The sequence below is a fragment of the Cervus canadensis genome, chromosome 4 (genome assembly GCF_019320065.1).
Source record: "Cervus canadensis isolate Bull #8, Minnesota chromosome 4, ASM1932006v1, whole genome shotgun sequence".
Taxonomy (NCBI): Eukaryota; Metazoa; Chordata; class Mammalia; order Artiodactyla; family Cervidae; genus Cervus; species Cervus canadensis.
Genome location: NC_057389.1, coordinates 48554308 through 48572770, shown reverse-complemented (window position 1 = coordinate 48572770; position 18463 = coordinate 48554308). Strand labels below are relative to the sequence as shown.

The 18463-nt window shown below is 44.1% G+C and overlaps 1 protein-coding gene across 2 annotated transcripts in view; it reads right to left on the bottom strand.

Annotated features, from left to right (window-relative positions):
- Positions 1–252: 252 nt before the first annotated feature.
- SH3TC2 (SH3 domain and tetratricopeptide repeats 2) overlaps positions 253–18463 on the bottom strand; it is a 69651-nt gene continuing 51440 nt past the window's right edge. The window contains exons 10-17 of one of the 2 annotated variants that reach the window (XM_043465027.1): positions 17525–17566; positions 15703–17400; positions 15412–15592; positions 8166–8316; positions 5743–5865; positions 4375–4525; positions 2855–3051; positions 253–1195 (exon numbers count right to left, since the gene is read on the bottom strand). In XM_043465027.1, coding sequence (XP_043320962.1) covers positions 1004–1195; positions 2855–3051; positions 4375–4525; positions 5743–5865; positions 8166–8316; positions 15412–15592; positions 15703–17400; positions 17525–17566 — 2735 coding nt within the window. In that variant the 3' untranslated portion in view covers positions 253–1003. Of the gene's footprint in view, positions 1196–2854; positions 3067–4374; positions 4526–5742; positions 5866–8165; positions 8317–15411; positions 15593–15702; positions 17401–17524; positions 17567–18463 lie in introns of both variants that reach the window. The other variant, XM_043465028.1, reaches the window with a different exon arrangement.

Genomic DNA, 18463 nt, shown 5'->3' with positions numbered 1-18463 from the left:
TTGATGCCTTGATGGAAGCCCTGTGAGCTACTCTAAGCCAGAGGACCCAGAAAAGTCAAGTTTGGATTCCTGCCTTCTCACAGAAGCTATGAAATAATCAATGTTCCAAGTCACTAGATGTGTTATGCAATGATAGATAATAGAGATGCTTTGTACATGAGCAACCCTGGAGTCGGTATGACCCCTTGGTATTTAACCCATCCTTCAAGTCCCTCATCTCATCTTCCTTATTATTAAGGAGACAAATGTGTGATAAACATAAATGAGCAATATTTAATAATACACACTGTTTACACGTAATTTATGTCATAATGTTCTTAGTGCTCAATTTTTAAGCCATGGCCTGGAGAGGCTTCCCTTGGGTTTTAGGGAGGTTGTGGGAGAACAGAGCCTCAGGGCAGGATGGGGATGGTGCATCCACATCAGACCTCACCCTCTGTGCACTCCACCTGGCCATTCTGAGGCTGTCTTTTGCACTAAGAGCATGGTGAATTCTCACCCACCAGTCCTCGTGACAGGAGGAGTAGCACCTCGACTGGCTGAAGGAAGAGAAGAAAGAAATGACTAGTTTCACTGCTGGCAAGGGGAGGGGTCTTTCCCTGAGAAAAGTCAGTAAAGGGAACAAAGTCCAATCTGCTTGCCTTCTCTCCAGTGCACTGCCTGATTTCTTCACTGATGGAAGGGGACAGCTTTTCTAGGGGCAAAAATTCTCATTTTCTCTAGAACTGTGTGTCTAGAAAGTACATTTCAGGGGCTACATGTGTGGAAGGGCCACAGTCTACTGGAAAGGCTCTAGACACAAAGTCAGGACCCTAATCCCTGGTCCACCATCCATTCCTTATGTGACTGAGATGAGCCCTCTCCCTCTGGACTGTGCTCTTCCCATTCTGAGATGAGACGATGGGCCAGGTCATGGCTTGAACTCCCCAGATTAGTGTCTAAGAGGCTAAGAAGAGAGGTAGCTTCTGACCATGGCAACTGGTCGGAGATGGGACAGCTGTCCTCAGAGGAACAGGCCCCCACCACTCAGCCAGCGTGCCCTCTCTGAGGAGCGCCCAGAGGGACAGCTGTGCCACAGGGGGCTCTGGCAGATGTTGTCCAGCCTGGTCCTAATGACGTCCTGCAGCTCCTCATCACCAAGCAGGACCGCAGCCGCCAGGGCCAGCCAGAAGTACTCGGTGGCATCGTGGGCATCCTAACCCCCAGCATGGGGGCAGAAAAGAGACAGCATTAGCAGACATTTCCAGGATAGGCTTGGAGGCAATGCCAGGAAATCTAAGAAAACTAGCTTTTGCCTGTTTGACATCCTTTCCCATCTCTTTCTCCTGGTTCCTTGGGGGAGTTCCCTCACCAAGTCCACGTCAGCTCTGTGACGTTGCTAACCCTGGTGGCCCTCCTCCCCAGGCACAGGGATGGCGTCTTACCCAGACACAGACAATCATGAAGCAGCATCACCCTGGGCACAGAGCTTTAGGTATAAGAGTATGACTCAAGCTGACTTGTCCCAAGTCACTCCCTGAGACCTTTCAAGTGTGACCTAAGAGAGAAAATGGTCCCTCACCCTTTTAGATGGGGGCTTGAAGCTGCAAATAATAGAAGGAGAAAAGGCCAAGTAACAGAGAGAAGTAGAAACATTCTAAGCCAAGAAATACAGAGAGAGGTCCCCACCTCTCTCTCAGATCCATGATGGCTTCTGGCTACCAGCTTCCAGCACTACCTGAAATTAAACTTATACCTGAATTTCCCAGTTCCTTGAGCCAATAAATCTCCTTATTTGCTTAAGCTAGTTTGAGTTGAGCTCTTTCCCTTGCAATACCTAGAGTCCTTGCTTGATGAAATCAAATCATACACACTTTGTCCTACTTCCTGGGAGCTGTGGATCAAAGGCAAGATCGCTGAGGGGAGTTCTTCACTACCCCATCGTCCCTCCCTACATGGTTGGGATGCAGAAAATATGGTTCTTCTGGTGAGACTCAAAAAGATATGTCTGGTTCTCATTAACCCTCATAAGGCAATAATAAATTCAGACCAGAAACATTCTGGCAAATAAGAAAAAGACAGCAGAGCTGCCCTAAGGGTCTGCAAACAGAAGCCACTGTTTCTGTGTGAAAAGAGTAAAGATTCTGCTGAAGCAGAGAGAGACATCTGGTAAGGGAAGCCAATGTCTAGGGACAAAGTTCGACGGCCAGAATGCAACTGAGAATTATAGACCACACACATAGTTCTATTAATAGAAGTCACTGGAAAAATAAGAAGTTCTGGATTCAACTCCAGAAGAGCAAACAGGAGATCAGGGCTAAGATCTTCTCAGGACCTAGGCATGCTTACAATCTAAGACCCTGCATGTTATTATCTCAAACATGCCAACATGTACCTAGATTTCATCTAAAATATAATTTATAAAACTTCTTAAGAAGTGAGTTGCAACTGACTAGTTCATCTATAACATTTTTCAGACATACAGTTAGGAATTAATTTTAATTTTGAAGCTTATAGTTCTTTCGTTTGGGGGTCTCGTGTATTGTTTAGGTCTCATATATTTTCACAGGCCCTGGAGGAGCCCACAGGCACTAGAACATGTGCCCATAGTATCTGATAAATGAAATGGGCCCAGAAATCCCAGCAGGGCAAGGAAAGAGAGGAACAAGTCTCCTTAGCAGAGATGGGAGCCTCTTTGAGGTCTCCAAGGGGGGCTAAGTGGAGACTGTCATTGTGTTCCCAGAGGAGCCACTCCCCACCCTATGAGACAACACTCCCCAGTTTACCCCTCTCTACTTTACCCTGAAGGCTCAGGGTCAGGGAAGAATATAACTGGACAGCAGCTCTCAGACAGCCTCGCAAGCCTGTTTCTTACCTTCAGCTGGTAGAACGTGAGTTGGCCCAGACGATAATACACCTTGGCATAGTATAAGGCCTCCTTGGGGGTCTGTAGCCAGGGTGGACAGAGGGACAGAGTCTTCAGGTAGCAGTCCTCAGCCATCTCATACATGTGCAGGGAATAGTACACAGTGGCCAGACGGTGGAAGGCCACCAGCTCCTGCCGCTGATCTTCTAGAAATTGGAAGACTGAGAGAGATATCCTACAGCCAACACCTTGCATCATTAGTTCACTCATTCATTCTGTACAAGTTAGAGACCCTTTCACTTTTAACTTATGCTTTAGAATCTTGGGGTCTAATGGGTCTATGACTGGTTTTGCCTTTGGTGGATTTATTGTTTCAATAACTAACTCCTTTAACGCAAAACATACTTTAAAAGAGAACAAAGGCTTCCAATTGTATTTTTGGAATATTCACAAGGTGGCTGTTTGATGTAATCTAAAAACATCACTTTTAAGCTTCAAAAAGCCAAAAGCCAAAGCTAAAAGAGAAGAATCCAACTCTCTGATATGGAAACATCCAGTGATGCGGAATCGCATGAAAGGGTGAATATATCCTCCTTTCAGCTTCCATCCAAGGAAGGATAAAAATGCTCCAGAGGGAGCTGCCTAGGCCCTCAAGGTCTTCCTAAGACCAGCAGACAGTTGCACAAATAAGGTTTTCTGCAGTAAAGGAAGAGCTAGGAAAAGAAGAGAGAGCTCTGAAGTGCAATTAAACACAATAAAGTCCAGTACCATCCACATCTCATGCCCTTGAGAATGCCCAGAAGTCCCTTCTAGAATCATCACAGAAGACTCCATTTGCCCTTACATCTAATCAAGCATCCTTTAATAAAACCTGCTTTTCCTCAAGAACCAATATTTGAGATGAGTTTATCTTTTTATATTCTGCATTTTTTTTCTGTTTTAGTGACTTACATTGTTTCTCATTAGCTTTTGTTGTAAATGCAAGCTATTTCAGCTACTGAGTGAGTTAGGTTAATGGGAATCTGACTTTCATTTGCATTTCAATACCATACGAAAATATGCACCTGACTAATAATCAACTAATTAAAAAGTTAAGGCACAGTGCTTTTGTAATAGGCCATTAGTGCATAGGATAGGATAGATTACCATATGTGCATAGGATAAAATACCATTTACCCTGGACTCAGAATAATACCAACGATACTAACTATAATAGTGTGCACAAGTAACACTTATCAAGGACTTATTATATACCAAGCACTGTGCTGTGGGTTTCAGCTGGATTATCATTGGTCTTCATAACAACTGCACGCTGTGGATGTCATTTTTAATCCTGATTTGCCAATGACAAACTTGAGGCTTATAGACATTAAATTAGGTAACTTGCTTACCTGGGGGCTCCTTGACACTTTGACCTAAAGTTTGAACTTATGGAGTCTGACTCCAAGGGTATGCTCTTACACCTTTGTTGTCCCTCAGGGAGTGTCACCCCCTCCCATTCAGTACCCCAGATAATTAGGACCACCTACCTGCAACTGTGCTGAGTCTGGCTGCCAAGGTAGCAAATTCCAAAGCCTTCTCATAGCCTTCCAGGCTGATCTGCAGCTCTGCCAACTTGTTGAAAATCCGGAGCTCGGTTCTCACTGCCTTCATCCTCCTTGCTAAGGGAACAGCCCCAGTCTGAGAACAGAGGCACAAGGAAACTTAGTCTAGCCGAGAATTATTAACATATACCATATTCTAGGAGGTTATATTATATCTTACTGCCAGGGAATGAGGGATGGCAATGACTGAAGCCCAGGGGGAGATGGCACTTCCCATGCATGGCTTTTCTCAGCTCTCTCTCCTGAGCCTTGCTCTTGGTTGCTCTCCCAAGCCCTCAGAGGTGGAGGAACTAGAGGGTCATCAGGCAACCCTGAAACTGAGAGCAGGAAAGAGAAGACAACTTTCCTCAAGGCCACATGGGAAGTTACGCACCTTCCAGTTATACACTCCCTTCGCACCCACAGTGCTAATCTACTAAGTACATACATGGAGTATGTGCATAGTGTCTGAGAGTCCCCAGGAAATAGTCATTTCTATTATTTTTATTATGAATGTTGGGCAGGTCACTTCATCTCTCTGAGCCTCAGGTTTCTCATCTATAAAATGTATATGACCAGGAGAACCTCAAAAATCAGAGACATGTCTTTCATTCGCTCCTAGCACAGTGCCTGGCACATATTGCTGGCTTGATGAATGTTTGATGACTGAATAAACAATTGAACAAGCAAATGAGTAAGTATTGGAATAAGTGAAATTTTAGGATCAAATAAGATAACAAAGTTTCCCAAACTTCAGTCTGTAATGAGCAATTATGGTTTTTTACATATCTACTTAACATATGGACATTTATTTAATTAATATTATTTCTTAAATTAACTGTCTTTTATTTTCTTGCCTCATTCTTTGCAATAATATCTGTGAAATCATGAGTTTGATGAACTGGTATTATACATTTTTAATTTTAAAAGTATATTTTAATACATAATAAAACATAGTAAAGCAAAAGTGTTGATCCATAGACCAGTCATCTCCCACCATGCCATGTATATAGAAACATTCTGGTCAACAAAGACGTGCTACAAACTGTAAAGTACCATGCAGCTAAAAGTTGTAATTATTATGGTATGTTCTCTCAGGAAGAATACTTTATTTATCAAGCCCAAAAGTGATAGAGTTTATCAGCTCCTTCTTTGAGAGCCTGCTGGACTTAAGATAGGGAGAGCGTGTGGGCAGACAAAGAAACACCATCAAGAGAGGGGAATGGGGCCTCAGGCCAAAGTCCAAGTGAACCTGCCTACATTTGTGCCACAGCCTGGCTGGAGATACTGCTGACTATGTAGCCCATGACTCACTCGGTAATACTCCACCGCACGATGCCTGTGGCGAGTCCCATTGAAGAACACATCACCCGCTTCCTCATACAGCTTGAGAGCCAAGGAGGGCTCCTCTGACTTCAGGGCTTTCTGGATGGCTGTCTGGGTGGGACAGAGACTGCTGTCAAAGGCGGAGAGAAGCACATCGAAATGTCCACAGGCCTGGCAAGAAGGACATCCTGACCATCTAGCTTAACCCTCTGTTAAGTCCCCGGAACCTTAAATTGTCTTCCGTACTCATAAGGCTGGTAAGAAGCCTTCAGAATTCCCTAGTTCTGCATTTCCCCTTTGATGACATGGAGATGAGATCATTTGATGAGATGATGAGTTTACTTTGACAGCCCTAGAAATGGTTTTCAGCAGCACAAACATCTTGTAATAGTTGAATATTTATTTTAATGTGTTCAGAGAAAGAATGTTAATAATACATCAATAGATAGCTAGAGGGAAACTTGTACAACACAGGGAGCTCAGCTCAGTGTTCCGTAACAACCTAAATGGGTGGAATGGGGAACGTGGTTGGAGGGAGGCTTAAGAGGGAGGGGATATATGTATTACAGCTGATTCACATTGTTGTACAGCAGAAACCAACACAATATTGTAAAGCGATTATCCTCCAATTAAAAATTTTAAAAATTAAAAAAATAATACATCAAAATCTCTGATTTTAGATAGCACTGTTTAATGTAAAAAATTAAGCTGATATGAAGTTGAGTCAAAGAAAAATAAATAAATAATGGTACAGAGGTAGTGGATATGGCAAAACTATAAACCTGATGTATAAATGACTGAAGTTTGGAAAAAGTGATTTCATCCAATATGTACAGTTTCCAGATGGAGAAACAGGCTCAGAATAAGGAGTTTTCAAGTTTACATCAATAGTTAGTGGCAAACAAATGCTAGTGTCTTTGGTCCCATTACCCTTCTCCTGGCCCCTATGATCTCTTTATCTCGAACAAGCTATTTAATTTTGCACCTAAACAAAATGTGATGAAGACATAGAAGAGAAGCATGTACCACAACTGCAGCACAACTACTGTATCTCAAAGATCCTTAGGTAGAGAATGATTTACCTCAATGGGAAAGACTGCGGAACATCAAGTCAGGTGGCAGTCTAGGGTTAGGGGTGTCTGGGACCAATTCTGGTCTGTGAATTACAGGGCCAAGGTCCCTCAGTTATTTTTATTGCATATACAGATACACAAAAATAGAGGCAGTGAGATGAAATCCTGGAGTCAGGAGTTCTACTACCAAGCAATGAACAACCCCAATAGCCCCCTCTGGGCCTTTGTCTCCTGGAGAGAGAAAGACAAGACCGAATTGTCTGTTCTCTGATAATTCCTCCACCTCTAAAATCCCAAGGCTAGAGCATAGAGTCTGAACGAAAAAACTTTTTAAGTCATACTGCTGGAGAGCAGTTTTAACCACTTACTAGCTATATCACTTTAGGCAAGTTACTCAGCCTCACTGAGTACTGTCTGTAAAATGTAAATTTCAATAGAAACTTGAAACAACATCCTGCATGTGAAGTGTTTAACAAAGTATCCCATGCAAAGTAAGACTTCAAACATGTTATACAATCATTATTAAGACTCAGTGGAAGCAAATTTGTGTGAGTATAAGTAATAGAGTAAGGGAGTTGGGTAAAGGGGAAGAAAATGAAAAATGGGAAGGAAATGAAGATTAAAAGGCATATTTTTGATAGAGTACTTCTTCTTATCTACCATCATAATGTCAGTATTGTGCAGACAGTGATAATGATGATGATGAAATACCATTTATTAAGCATTTACTAATTCCCATGTACTTAGTAAATGTTTAAGTACATGTGTTTACTATGCAAATGTTATACTTAATATTTACTAACGACAGATCCCCTCATGAAGAAACTGAGGCTCGGAGAGCTCAGATAAGTCACACAGTTCATAATCAATGGCCTTGTGATTTGATTCCAGGTCCATCTTCCTTTAAAGCGGAGGTACTTAATCTATACTATGATATACTACAGATGTTAAAGGTGTACAAACAAAAAAAAAACATAAGAAAATAATAATGTTAATACACTGCAAACATCAACCTTCCTTACCTCCCTGAAGTCAAGCTGTGTGTTGAGCTTTAGAAAGATGGATAAAAGTGCCAAGACAGATGAGCAAGTCTCCCATCATGTTGAGAGCTCACACATGCATAGGGAACTCAGGGACTAGCCCACAGCTGCTTGTTTTCAGCCTATCAGACTGCCCTGGTTTCCACCTTTAGTCCAGGGAGCAACCCAGAGTTGACTGTCCCCCTAAGAGCTTGACAAGAACATCACCTCTCCCTAGTTCCAGCTCACCACTTTGGAGGGTACAGCTGCCCCCATTCCCATGGTCCAGGCCAGCAGATAAGCTCTGCTGGAGACCTACCTGCAGGTACAGCTCCACCAGTTCATCTTCCTGCATGAGGTAGTGGAGTCGCCCAGCCCCAAGCCAGGCCTCAGCAGCCTTGTCTCTCTCCCCCAGGTCAGTGAAGATACGCAGGCTCTCCTTGATGCAGGTGAGGGACCTCCTGAGGGAGCTGGGGATGAACATGGACTCATAAGGTATGAGGGCTCAAAGAGACCCAGAGTCATTCAGCACAGGAGGACACTGAAGCTCTGGTGGGTAGACAACATTATTTCAGATCACACAGGGAGATCTGCCTAAACCAGCTGTGATCTGGATCTGCCTAAACCAACTGTGAGACCTTGAGAAAGTATAGAATCTCTCTGTGCCTTGGCTTCCCCATCTGCAAAATGGGGATATAATTGTACCTGCCTCAGAGGATGGTTATGAGAATTAAATGAGATAGAGTGTTTAGAACAGTGCCTACCATAGAGTAGGCACTTGATAAATGTTAAATGTTAGTTATCATTTTTATGATTACTGGCCCATGATCCAACCATCTTTCCATGACACTATAACATTTTTCATAAGAACTTAACACAGTGAATGATAAATGCATACTTATTGAGTAAATGTACAAAAGAATGACCATAGTGGTAACTGTAAATCATTAGAAAGATTTTGATGTTTGTATAATAAGAAAATCAAAGAAGGAGGAAAGTCTTGGTGTTTAACGGACTACTCTTCAGTTATTTGGAAATTGTTCATGTAGAAAACTCTTCCCCTCACGTCAGGGATTAATTCAGAATTCCAGAACAAGAAGGAACACTGGGCATCACCAACTTCAGCAGTAACTAGAATCATCTAGAAACTCTTTAAACATGCATCCACAGGCAAAGTCATCACCCCAATGTGTTGACATACCATGCTAGCCTGGTACACTCTAGCTCAGGTAGCAGCATTTTGTCAAAGCTCCTTATCAGCTACTATTGTGACTCTATTGTGCAACTTGGGTTGAGACTCTCTCCTTATTTCATAGGGAAAACAGGCCCAGAGATGGGAAGTGACTTGCACAAGACTGTACACCACACTGGGGGACAATCAAAGGCCAGAACTCCATTCTCCTGAGTCTCAGCCCAGGACCCATCCCACAATACCCATATTCTTCATAGTGTGACTCATGACTCACCTGTACCAACATTAGCTGGGAGCTTATTAAAAACAGACTCCCAGAGATCTCTCAGACTGACTGAATCAGAATCATCACAGTAGCAAGCCAGGAATCTGAATTTCTAAGACACACCCAGATTATACTACTATGCACTGAAGTCTGGGAAACACCAAACCATGGAAATCCTTCTAGGAACACTGACCATTACCAACTAAATCTGTAAATAGTTAGGAGGTCCTTATCAAACATGGTTCCATCTCATGATAGGCAACCCAGGCCCCAGGCCCCCTTGTGCACAGTGATGGAAATAAGTATTGTTTGTGACTAATAAGGCCCTGATTCATCTTGGCAACGAGGCGGCTATTAGCCTTTAGAGAAACTGCCAGACATTTGGTCCTTGTAAGTCCTGAGAAGAAAGAACTCTAGTTCTCTGATGCCCTGCTTCTGATATGACATTTACTGACATTAAGGATGGGCAGTGGCCACTCTCCGTCAAGAAGCAGAATGTCAGACTTGCTCCTGGGACTGTGCTGTGAGCCGAGAAGCTGCACGCAATGCTGAGGTGGTCACCAACCTCCCTGGCCTGGTAACCACAGGCCTCCTTCACTACAGGAAGCCCTGACCTTTTCTCACCCACTCTGCACCCCTTAAATGCCAGCAGGGATAACAGGTTCTACAGGCCTGGCCTCCAGTGCTCCCCTACTCCCACTGTAACAATTAATGAAGACAGGACCCTACATCTCATCCTGGGAGATTCTTGGGATATGGTTATCTTCTCCAAACCCCCAGGGAGCAAGATGTGGGTTATCACAGAGAAATGAACTCACAAGAAGGTATTTTGATCTCAGAATTTTTCTCTCTGAGCTCACTATGACTGTGAAAGAGAGGAGGTCAGCATTCCTCAAAAATTACTCCAAGGGGGAAGACAGGACTTAGAGAGACCCAGATGCTCACATAACTCTATCAACACTCTATGTGCATGGATTTTCCAAAGACCACTGCTTCCACCAAGACTTATACCTGATTCATGACTCCAGTGTAAGACAAGCACCTTATGGTCTAAAGTTGGGAAGTGGTCTCCAGCTTCCTTGGTTCTTTCCTACCACCACTCACCACCCCATGTATTTATATCTACCAGTGGCTACGCCATATCACCCACGAGATGAGTCACTAGCTTGGCCTGGAATGTCCCAGCATGCCAATTCCTCTAGTCAACACCTGCAGGTTCTAGGTGTGGCTCAGCTCCCAAATCAAAGAAGTAAGGAGAACAGCTGGTGGAAGACTATGAAATCAGTCTTGATCCCAAGTCTCATGAATTCTGGCCAGCTATGCCCAGGCCCTGCCATAGTATCTCCTTTTCTCATTTTTTTCTGCCCCCAAAATTCAATCTCTGTGTCTGAATCCTTGTTTCTTCCTTCTTGTGTGGATATCAGTCATGTGTCTGTGGTGAGATGACTTCAGTACACCTGCATTCCCAGACTTCCTCCTACCAACCCCTGCTGGGGTTTTCCAGATCCCTGCCCTGCCTGGATGAATGTTGGACCTCTGGCCAGAGCCCAACTTCCACTAATTGGTCTTATCCAATTTCCATAATAAGAACTGCCACTCACCAGGGGCTGACCCTGGGCCAGGTGTTGGGATACAAATATTCAGTACACATCCTCTCATTTAATCCTCAAGAAATCCCCAGCCATGAAAGTTCTTAGCTCATTTTGCAAATAAAGAAACCCAGGGGTCTTTTAAAAAACTTGTCCATGTTTGCATTCCTCATTTCTAAAGCTTTATGTGTAGCTCTCTGCTATTTTGTCTTTAATAACAGCATGGACTGTAATTGTTACTTATGATTTATTGAGACCTTAGCATGCATTAGGGGCTTGACACGCATAATTTCATTTAATCATCACAACAGCACTAAGAGAACAGTATTATTATCATATCCATTTGCAAATGGGAAAAATAAGGCTTTGAAGGGTAGGCAATAAAGACCAGGTAATAAACTCTGTTTAAACAAGGATCTAACCCTGAGAATCAAACTCCAGAGCCCCTCCACAGACCCTCGAACAGTGCTCAATTTCTGGCTCAGAAACCAACTTGTGGAAAGACTTTTGTTTCTTTTGCCACTTTAACAACTTCAAAATTTTGAAGAACAGAAAGCAACCTCAAACCTTGAACAAAGTGCGCCCTTTGGAAAAAGATGGCTGGTGATGTACATCCTAGGCTTGTGATAAAAGGAGAACATATCAGCAAGTGCAATTCTTTCCTTGTTTATGATTCCAAAAATGTTAGGGATTGCTCATATTAGCTACACTGAAAACCAAACATTGAAGCATTTTTTTTTTCAGTTCCACAGGAGTAAGATGCACAAGAATAAGAATAAAAGCCATGAAAAATGACTTCTAGGCATCTAGGGATTGTATTGCATGCAAAGAATCATTACTTTGAAAAGGCCTGTTGCATGCAAGGCATTTCTTTCTGAAAAATAATATGCACATTCTTTGTGTCTCTTAGCACCATTTATGTGATACTTGCAGTGAGTATGTGTGTAATATCTACTTCCTGAACTAGATGATAAGCATTATCAGCTCAGGGACTGGGCTGACATTTGTCAGCTTTTAACATAGGGTTTGGGCCATAGTACATGTTCAGCAAGTATTAGTCAAACTGATCCAATAGAACCATAAAGTTCTCAAGGAACCCACCTGGTTCAGCTCTAGAGCTGAGTCTATGGACAGTCTAAAGTCTATATTGTGTCACCTTGAAACAGAAGACAAGACCCCTAATGACCTGTCTCATTGAGAGAATGAAAGACTTCATCAAACTAGATTCTGTAGTCATTACCATGAAGGCAAAGAAAGCAAGACTCAAAAGATATACTGAACAAAGGGATAACAAAGTATCTCAAGACAAAATTCTGAAGGCTGAACCAAAGTTTTCATCATCTATTGCCCTCCCTTCCTACTCACCATCACTGAACACTAGAGAAAACCTTTCAAATAGGAGGAATGTAAATGAGCAGAAAAGCAGTATGGGTAGTGAAAATCATTCACTCTTCCTTCCTCATAAGGTCATCATGAGATTGCACATTGGCTGGTAATCAGTGCAAGCTCTGTTACTATTATGACCACCATTTTCAATATGGATGCTGACTGTGCCAGTCCAGAGGCCCACCTGCACCCCCATCTAACCTCCACATCCCTCCCTGGGAGGTAGGCTATAGTCTTCTCTCTCCTTTAGTACCTATACCCAGAGAAACATCAAACTCGGTCCGTTAAATCTACAGAATGTTTTTCAACTGTGCCCTCCCCTTTCCATTGCTACAGTTAGACCCTTGGCCCCAAATGGTCTTCTCTTACCCTTCTCCAGTTTTCAAAATCTTTCTCATCCCTCAAAGGCATCTTTAAATGCTATCACCTTCATGAAGGTGATCCACCAACCCTTGGCTGAAAGTGTTGTTTCCTTTCCCTCCAAACCTGACCCAGCAGATGCCTGCCATCTCACCCATGAACACTTCCTGCCTTTGCCTGATATGGCTTTGAGCTTTGTAAGAATGGAAATCCCATGGGGAGAATTTAGTTGAAAAAATGTATCCATTACATCAAAACCCACTTAATAAATTCTTCCTAGAAGTCAGTGCCAGGAAAAAATTTGCTCTAACAGATACATTTGTTTATATATTTTTTTATCAGACAGTGGGAACCTCTTATGGTTTTTCCCTTTTTACCTCAGCTACCAGAAGCTTAGAGCTAAATTACAGTAACCACCTCCAGGTGCATGGAAACACTTGTTTATCTATTTCTGTTAGCTGGTCTTTGTTCTATTCTTTTTCAAAAAGGCTTTGCAGGAGTAGTTGATTTATACATGCTAAATAAATAGAGCATTATAGCACATTCTCTCTGACAAACTGAGCATCCTGAAAAGGGGTAGACATCTCATGCCCACACAAATATGTATGTCTCTCTGTTCTACGCTAGACACTAGGTCTGCCCACTTGGAATTTACAGTCACTACATCAAGACCTTCTGAAGCTACTTCAGAGTCTTTAAAAATCCCCAAAAGTTTAGGTCTCTGATCTAGAAGGCCCATAACTTTAAGAATCTGCCTCCAAAACTCAAGACTCTTTGGAGGCAGCAGGAATTCTTATACTAACAGGGCCATTACCAGTGTAGCATAGCATAGCTGGCTCGTCCTAGACATAATATTTTAGAACTAGAAGGCACCTTATTCAATTTAACCTTATAAATGGGGCAACCAAGAGGAGAAATGACTTATTTAAGGACACGTTATAAGCTCATGGCAGGCTCAGGTTTCCTGACTCCCAATCCAGTTTCAGTCTCTTCTCTCACTGCTCTGTGGCCTCTGACTTCCAGACACTCCCTGGAGCAGCTCCAGCTCCACACCTTCCCTTCTCTCTATCTCTCCCCACACCTGAGAAATCCAGTGGTCCTTCATATTGCCTTAAGAAAGGCCTCTGCACTCTGTTGACAGCATCCAGGGCTTTTTCTCTGGCTTTTCCCTTAGAATTTCAGTGGTTTTTTACAACTGGAGGAAGGAGGAAGACTGTGAGCAAAGGATGGCAGTTAATCACTGCACAGCAATTAACCTGAGACTGAAGTTGCACACAGGGGAGGGTGGCAATAAACCTGACACATATTTGCCACCCATACTCCAGTCCCTTAAAAGTCAACTTTCCCAAAGCCCATTCTCACTATGTGCTACCATGAATATATGACTATCTCATCTCTAAGGTTAATTTAAGCCTACCTTCTGGATCTGCTCCCAAGCTATACAGATTCCTAAGGTATACTGAAACCGTTTCTGAAACTGTTTCAGAACAGAAACAGATTGGGGCTGGGGCCAGGCTTCCTGGCCCCTCACAGAGTGCAATGATCCAAAACTCCATTCCTGGGACTAAAGACAATGGGATATTTGGAGGATACCTGATTCTTGTGAGAAAGGGAAGAGATGAGGGAGAGGGAGACAGAATGGGAGAAATAAAGACAAAGAAAGATTTCATTATCTGATTATTAGTGGTCTGATTTATCAGGTACCCAAGGTTACCATATTGCCTAGAAAAGCAAAAATTATCATTTAAATGCTTTTTCCTCAATTACTTCTCTTTGCTCAACCCTGGCAATCATCTCTCCGCCACGTTAGAAGTCATTCATAATTTTGAATACAATGCTACAATGCTAATCTATTGCAAAGTGAAATTAAATATAAACCATGCAGAGTTTAATGGAATCAATTAAAGGCTTGTTAGAGAGCAGAGCTGCAGGCCATGCCACTGGCAAATGAGGATCAGGCAGATCTGATCAGTGAAGAGACAGAAAGGAAAATCAGCAAGAGATGGCAGGATAGTTCACTTGAGAATAATTTAAATATCAGGAGTGGGGGAAAAAAAAGCCTTTGGGTAAAACAGTTACATTTTGGGATATTTTTGAAAAATGAGCCTTTCTAAGAGAGTCCCAAAAAGTCAATCATAAAACACTTCTTTTGTTATGTTTAGTTTATGACTTAGAGCACAGTTGCAGTTATAACTTTAGCTTCTTAACTAAAAAGTGAAAATAAACTTAGTTTCATCATTTCCAGTTTCATTTTAAAGGTAAGTTACCAATCAAAATTTTTTACTGTGAAATTTTACACCCCTGTTTTCTGTGCATTTATTTACTTTGTGTCCTTTCTCTAATACCAACTGTCCTCAGGTAACGAAGACCTCCTGAGGGTTCCATGGTCCTCAGTATAATAATTGCCACCTCTCTGAATTATGCACCCTCAGCCACATCCATTTGATAAATTGTTAGAGAAACACACAGGTAATTACTTATAACACAGCCAACGTGATCGAGCCTTATCAGGTACTGTCCAAGTGTCCCGTGTGCATTAACTTGTAAGGAAGTGGAGGCATGGGCAAGTATAAAAATTGCCCAAAGTCACACAGCTAATAAGTGATGGGTGGCACTGAGTTTACAATGTGTGGTGGCTGCAAAGACCATGTTCTTTTCCATGATGCCATAAACACATCATGTACATTTGTACTTAACTTTGCGAGGGAAAGTATACTGATTCTCCTTAAGGAAGAAAAGATGTTTCTAAGAGTGTCCTTGAGCCTGAACTCACCTGGATGTATTTAGGTTCCGATAGAGCTGTCCAAGGGACTCCAGCAGCCTCCCCTCCATCTCCCGGTCTCTGAGTTGCTGAGCCAGCGTCAGCCAGTGCTCGTGGTAGGTGATGCATGCCGCGGGGTTTGGGGACACAGAGCTGTAGAAATGGCAGAGGGATTTGGTGACCTGAAGCTGACCTGAACATAAAGCAGGAACATGGATGAGATGACTGGAGATAGGACAAAGGAAAAAAACGTCCTCTAACACTTTTCTCTTAAAGCATCTCAGCAGCACAGGACATACTCACTCTTCAGGTGTTGATGCCTTAAGCCAAACAGCAGTGCCATTTCATAACAAAAGCGGCCACTGGCCAGCTGGCGTCCATACACCTGGACCTGGGCCAGCCAGAGAAGCACCTGTACTAATTCCATGTCTGTCTCCATGCTGGCCTGGAGTGTAGAATAGAGTTTCACAGACTGTAGAAGATAGTTCCTGGCTGGCTGCTGAGGCCAGGACTTAAGGGTCAGATGGCCAAGATTGGCCAAAGCCACTGCCTGGTTGTGCACATCCCCCACCTCCTGGGCTCTGTTCAAGGCCCGAAGATAGCTCTTGGCTGCCCTGTACACCCGGCCTTCACCTTGAAGTGCAAGTCCCATGAGGTTATAGACCACTCCTTTGTGGATAACACTCTCTGTCTCCTTCAGGGAGTATAAGAATGGCTCAAGGATGTCCAAAGCCTTCTTTGGCTGGCTGGATAAGAGATAGGCCCATGCCAAGCAGAGGGAAGACTCAAAAGCTTCCTGCTCACTCAGCAGATGGCCTAGCCTCAAAGCTTGGCTCAGGTAGTGGATGGCACCATCAGGAGACCTGTGTTGGAGGTACACTTTGGACAGGATGAGACACAGGACCCTCTGGGTGCTCCAATCTGCCTGTTCCTCACAGTAAGTCAGTGCCTGCCTGAGTGCCGGGCAAGCCAAGGAAGAAACTTCACCCCAGCTTGGGGAGGAGATGCCAAGGAGCTTGGTGATGTTCTGCAGGACCAGGTGGACCTGCCAAATTGGAAGGGTCATCTCTTGGACACTCTGAGTTCCACGCAGCCGGGCAGAAGCCACTGCAAGGTGTGGCAGATATTTCTTGTCATAGAGAAAACTCAAGATGGTGGTTGCAGCATCTGAGGTGGAAGGGTGTCCAGAGAGGAGCTGCAGGCGCTCAGCGAAGGGCAGGACCTCGTCATGCCGGCCAAGGCTTAGGAGCAATCGGATGGCCAGAAAGCAGGCCCTGGCCTCCAGGGGGCAGCTGCCTGACACGATGCCCTGTCTCAGCACATAGGCCACCACATCCAGCTCGCTCATGGCACTATACTCCCGGTCAGGCAGGCAGGCCAACAAGGTACCTGCCTTCTCCAGCAAGGATGAGCCTTTATGCCTCAGCCTCTGCCTCAGGTAGATGGCTGCCAAATTGATGTACAGGGCAGCCACCAAGGATAGATCCTTAAATGCCCCATTGAGAATGTGGATGGCCTCCTCAAAGTACACCCTGGCCTGAGAGAGCTTGACCTTCCTGACACTTAGCCGACCCAGGAGGAAGCAGAGCCGGGCGTGGGCCCAGGTCATGTGGCTCCGCTTGGCCCACTTCCTCGAGGCCTCCAGGTAAGCCATGAGCTCATCCTCCTCAGAGTAACTATAAAAGGAAGACGTGAGGAAAGAGAAGGAAAAATCATAGAGGCTCTTAAAGTGGTCAGCATAACCCTCGTGATCCAGAAAAGCCAATAGGGGGGCGAAGTTCTCAGCCTCCTCCTCCTCCTGAGCGGTGTTCAGGTTCATGAGCAATTCTGGGTCATCAAGGTTATCAGGCTCTGGCAGATGATAGGTGTCTGAGGCAGCTGAAAGGAGCTCTTCCTCCAGACTGGAGTCCTCAGAGCTGCTGGACTGTCCGGAGCCCACAGCCTGATGCTCCTCCCAGGCTCCACCAGGCCGGGTCTCCTTGAAGCCTTCGGACTGGGACACTGTAAGGGACAGGCAGAATTGAGCAACACTAAGTACCTGCAACTATGGTGGCCAGCTCTTGGCAAGAGGACAAGATTCTGTCCCACAGGACTGCAGGTCTGGTTCAGCATGATCTCTACTCACCGCTCAGATCGTTTGGAAGACTTTGGATGGATTCAAACCCACCTGGATAGAGATGAAGGACAGACCCGAGTTAGGTCAGAATGGTCCGGCATGCCTATGCCTGCATGTGTTCCCTAGACCAGTGGCCCCTTAGACATTTTGTGTTTCAGACCATCTGCTGTCCCTAAGGTACAAGACAGCACTTCCCTTTCACCATCAGTGCTGTGGGGACCTAAAGATTATCTGGTCTAACCCACTCACCATACAGTTGAGCAGAGGCAGAAATGAGAAGAGAGTCAGAGAAGAAAAGACAGAAACAGGAGCTCTGTGCCAAGAGGTGTGAGTGTGCAGAGCAGGGGTGATGATGGAATCTGAAGGCCCAGATCTTTCAGTGAGTTTATGACAGAGCCGTGAACCAAACTCCATGGGCAGCACACCTGTGGCGTGTGGCATTGCTTCTCGTTGCCATGTATACCGCCCTCCTTCTTCCTTCCTCTGTCATCCACCCACTCAACAGACAGATTCAGTGTGCACAATGTGCTTTGTAAACTTGATAGGATGAGGTGACCAAATGTCAATAATTAAGAAAAGAAGGTAAAGAAGCATCTGAGGTTCCTAAGTCTTGTTCCCTGAAGTACTTTGGTGGGATGAGGTGGGAGAAAGCACAATCTCTAGTAGTTTTAGACATTTTGAATTTGTAGTACTTGCAGGAGCTCTAGCAGTGAATGAAACAGATCTGCAGCCAAGAAGAAAAGTGGAGACTTGCAAACATGGATTTGTGACTGACACTAGGTCACAAAGAATGTCTCAAAGTCCCAAAAGAAGGATTTGAAAGGAAAAGCAAAGCAGGTGGGGGAGGAGTGGTTAGAGGGGATTTGCGAATGAGCTGGGAAAACATCAGCATTTTACTGGCAGATGAGAGCCAATCCAGGAGACTGGAAAGGCACAGAGAAAAGAAGA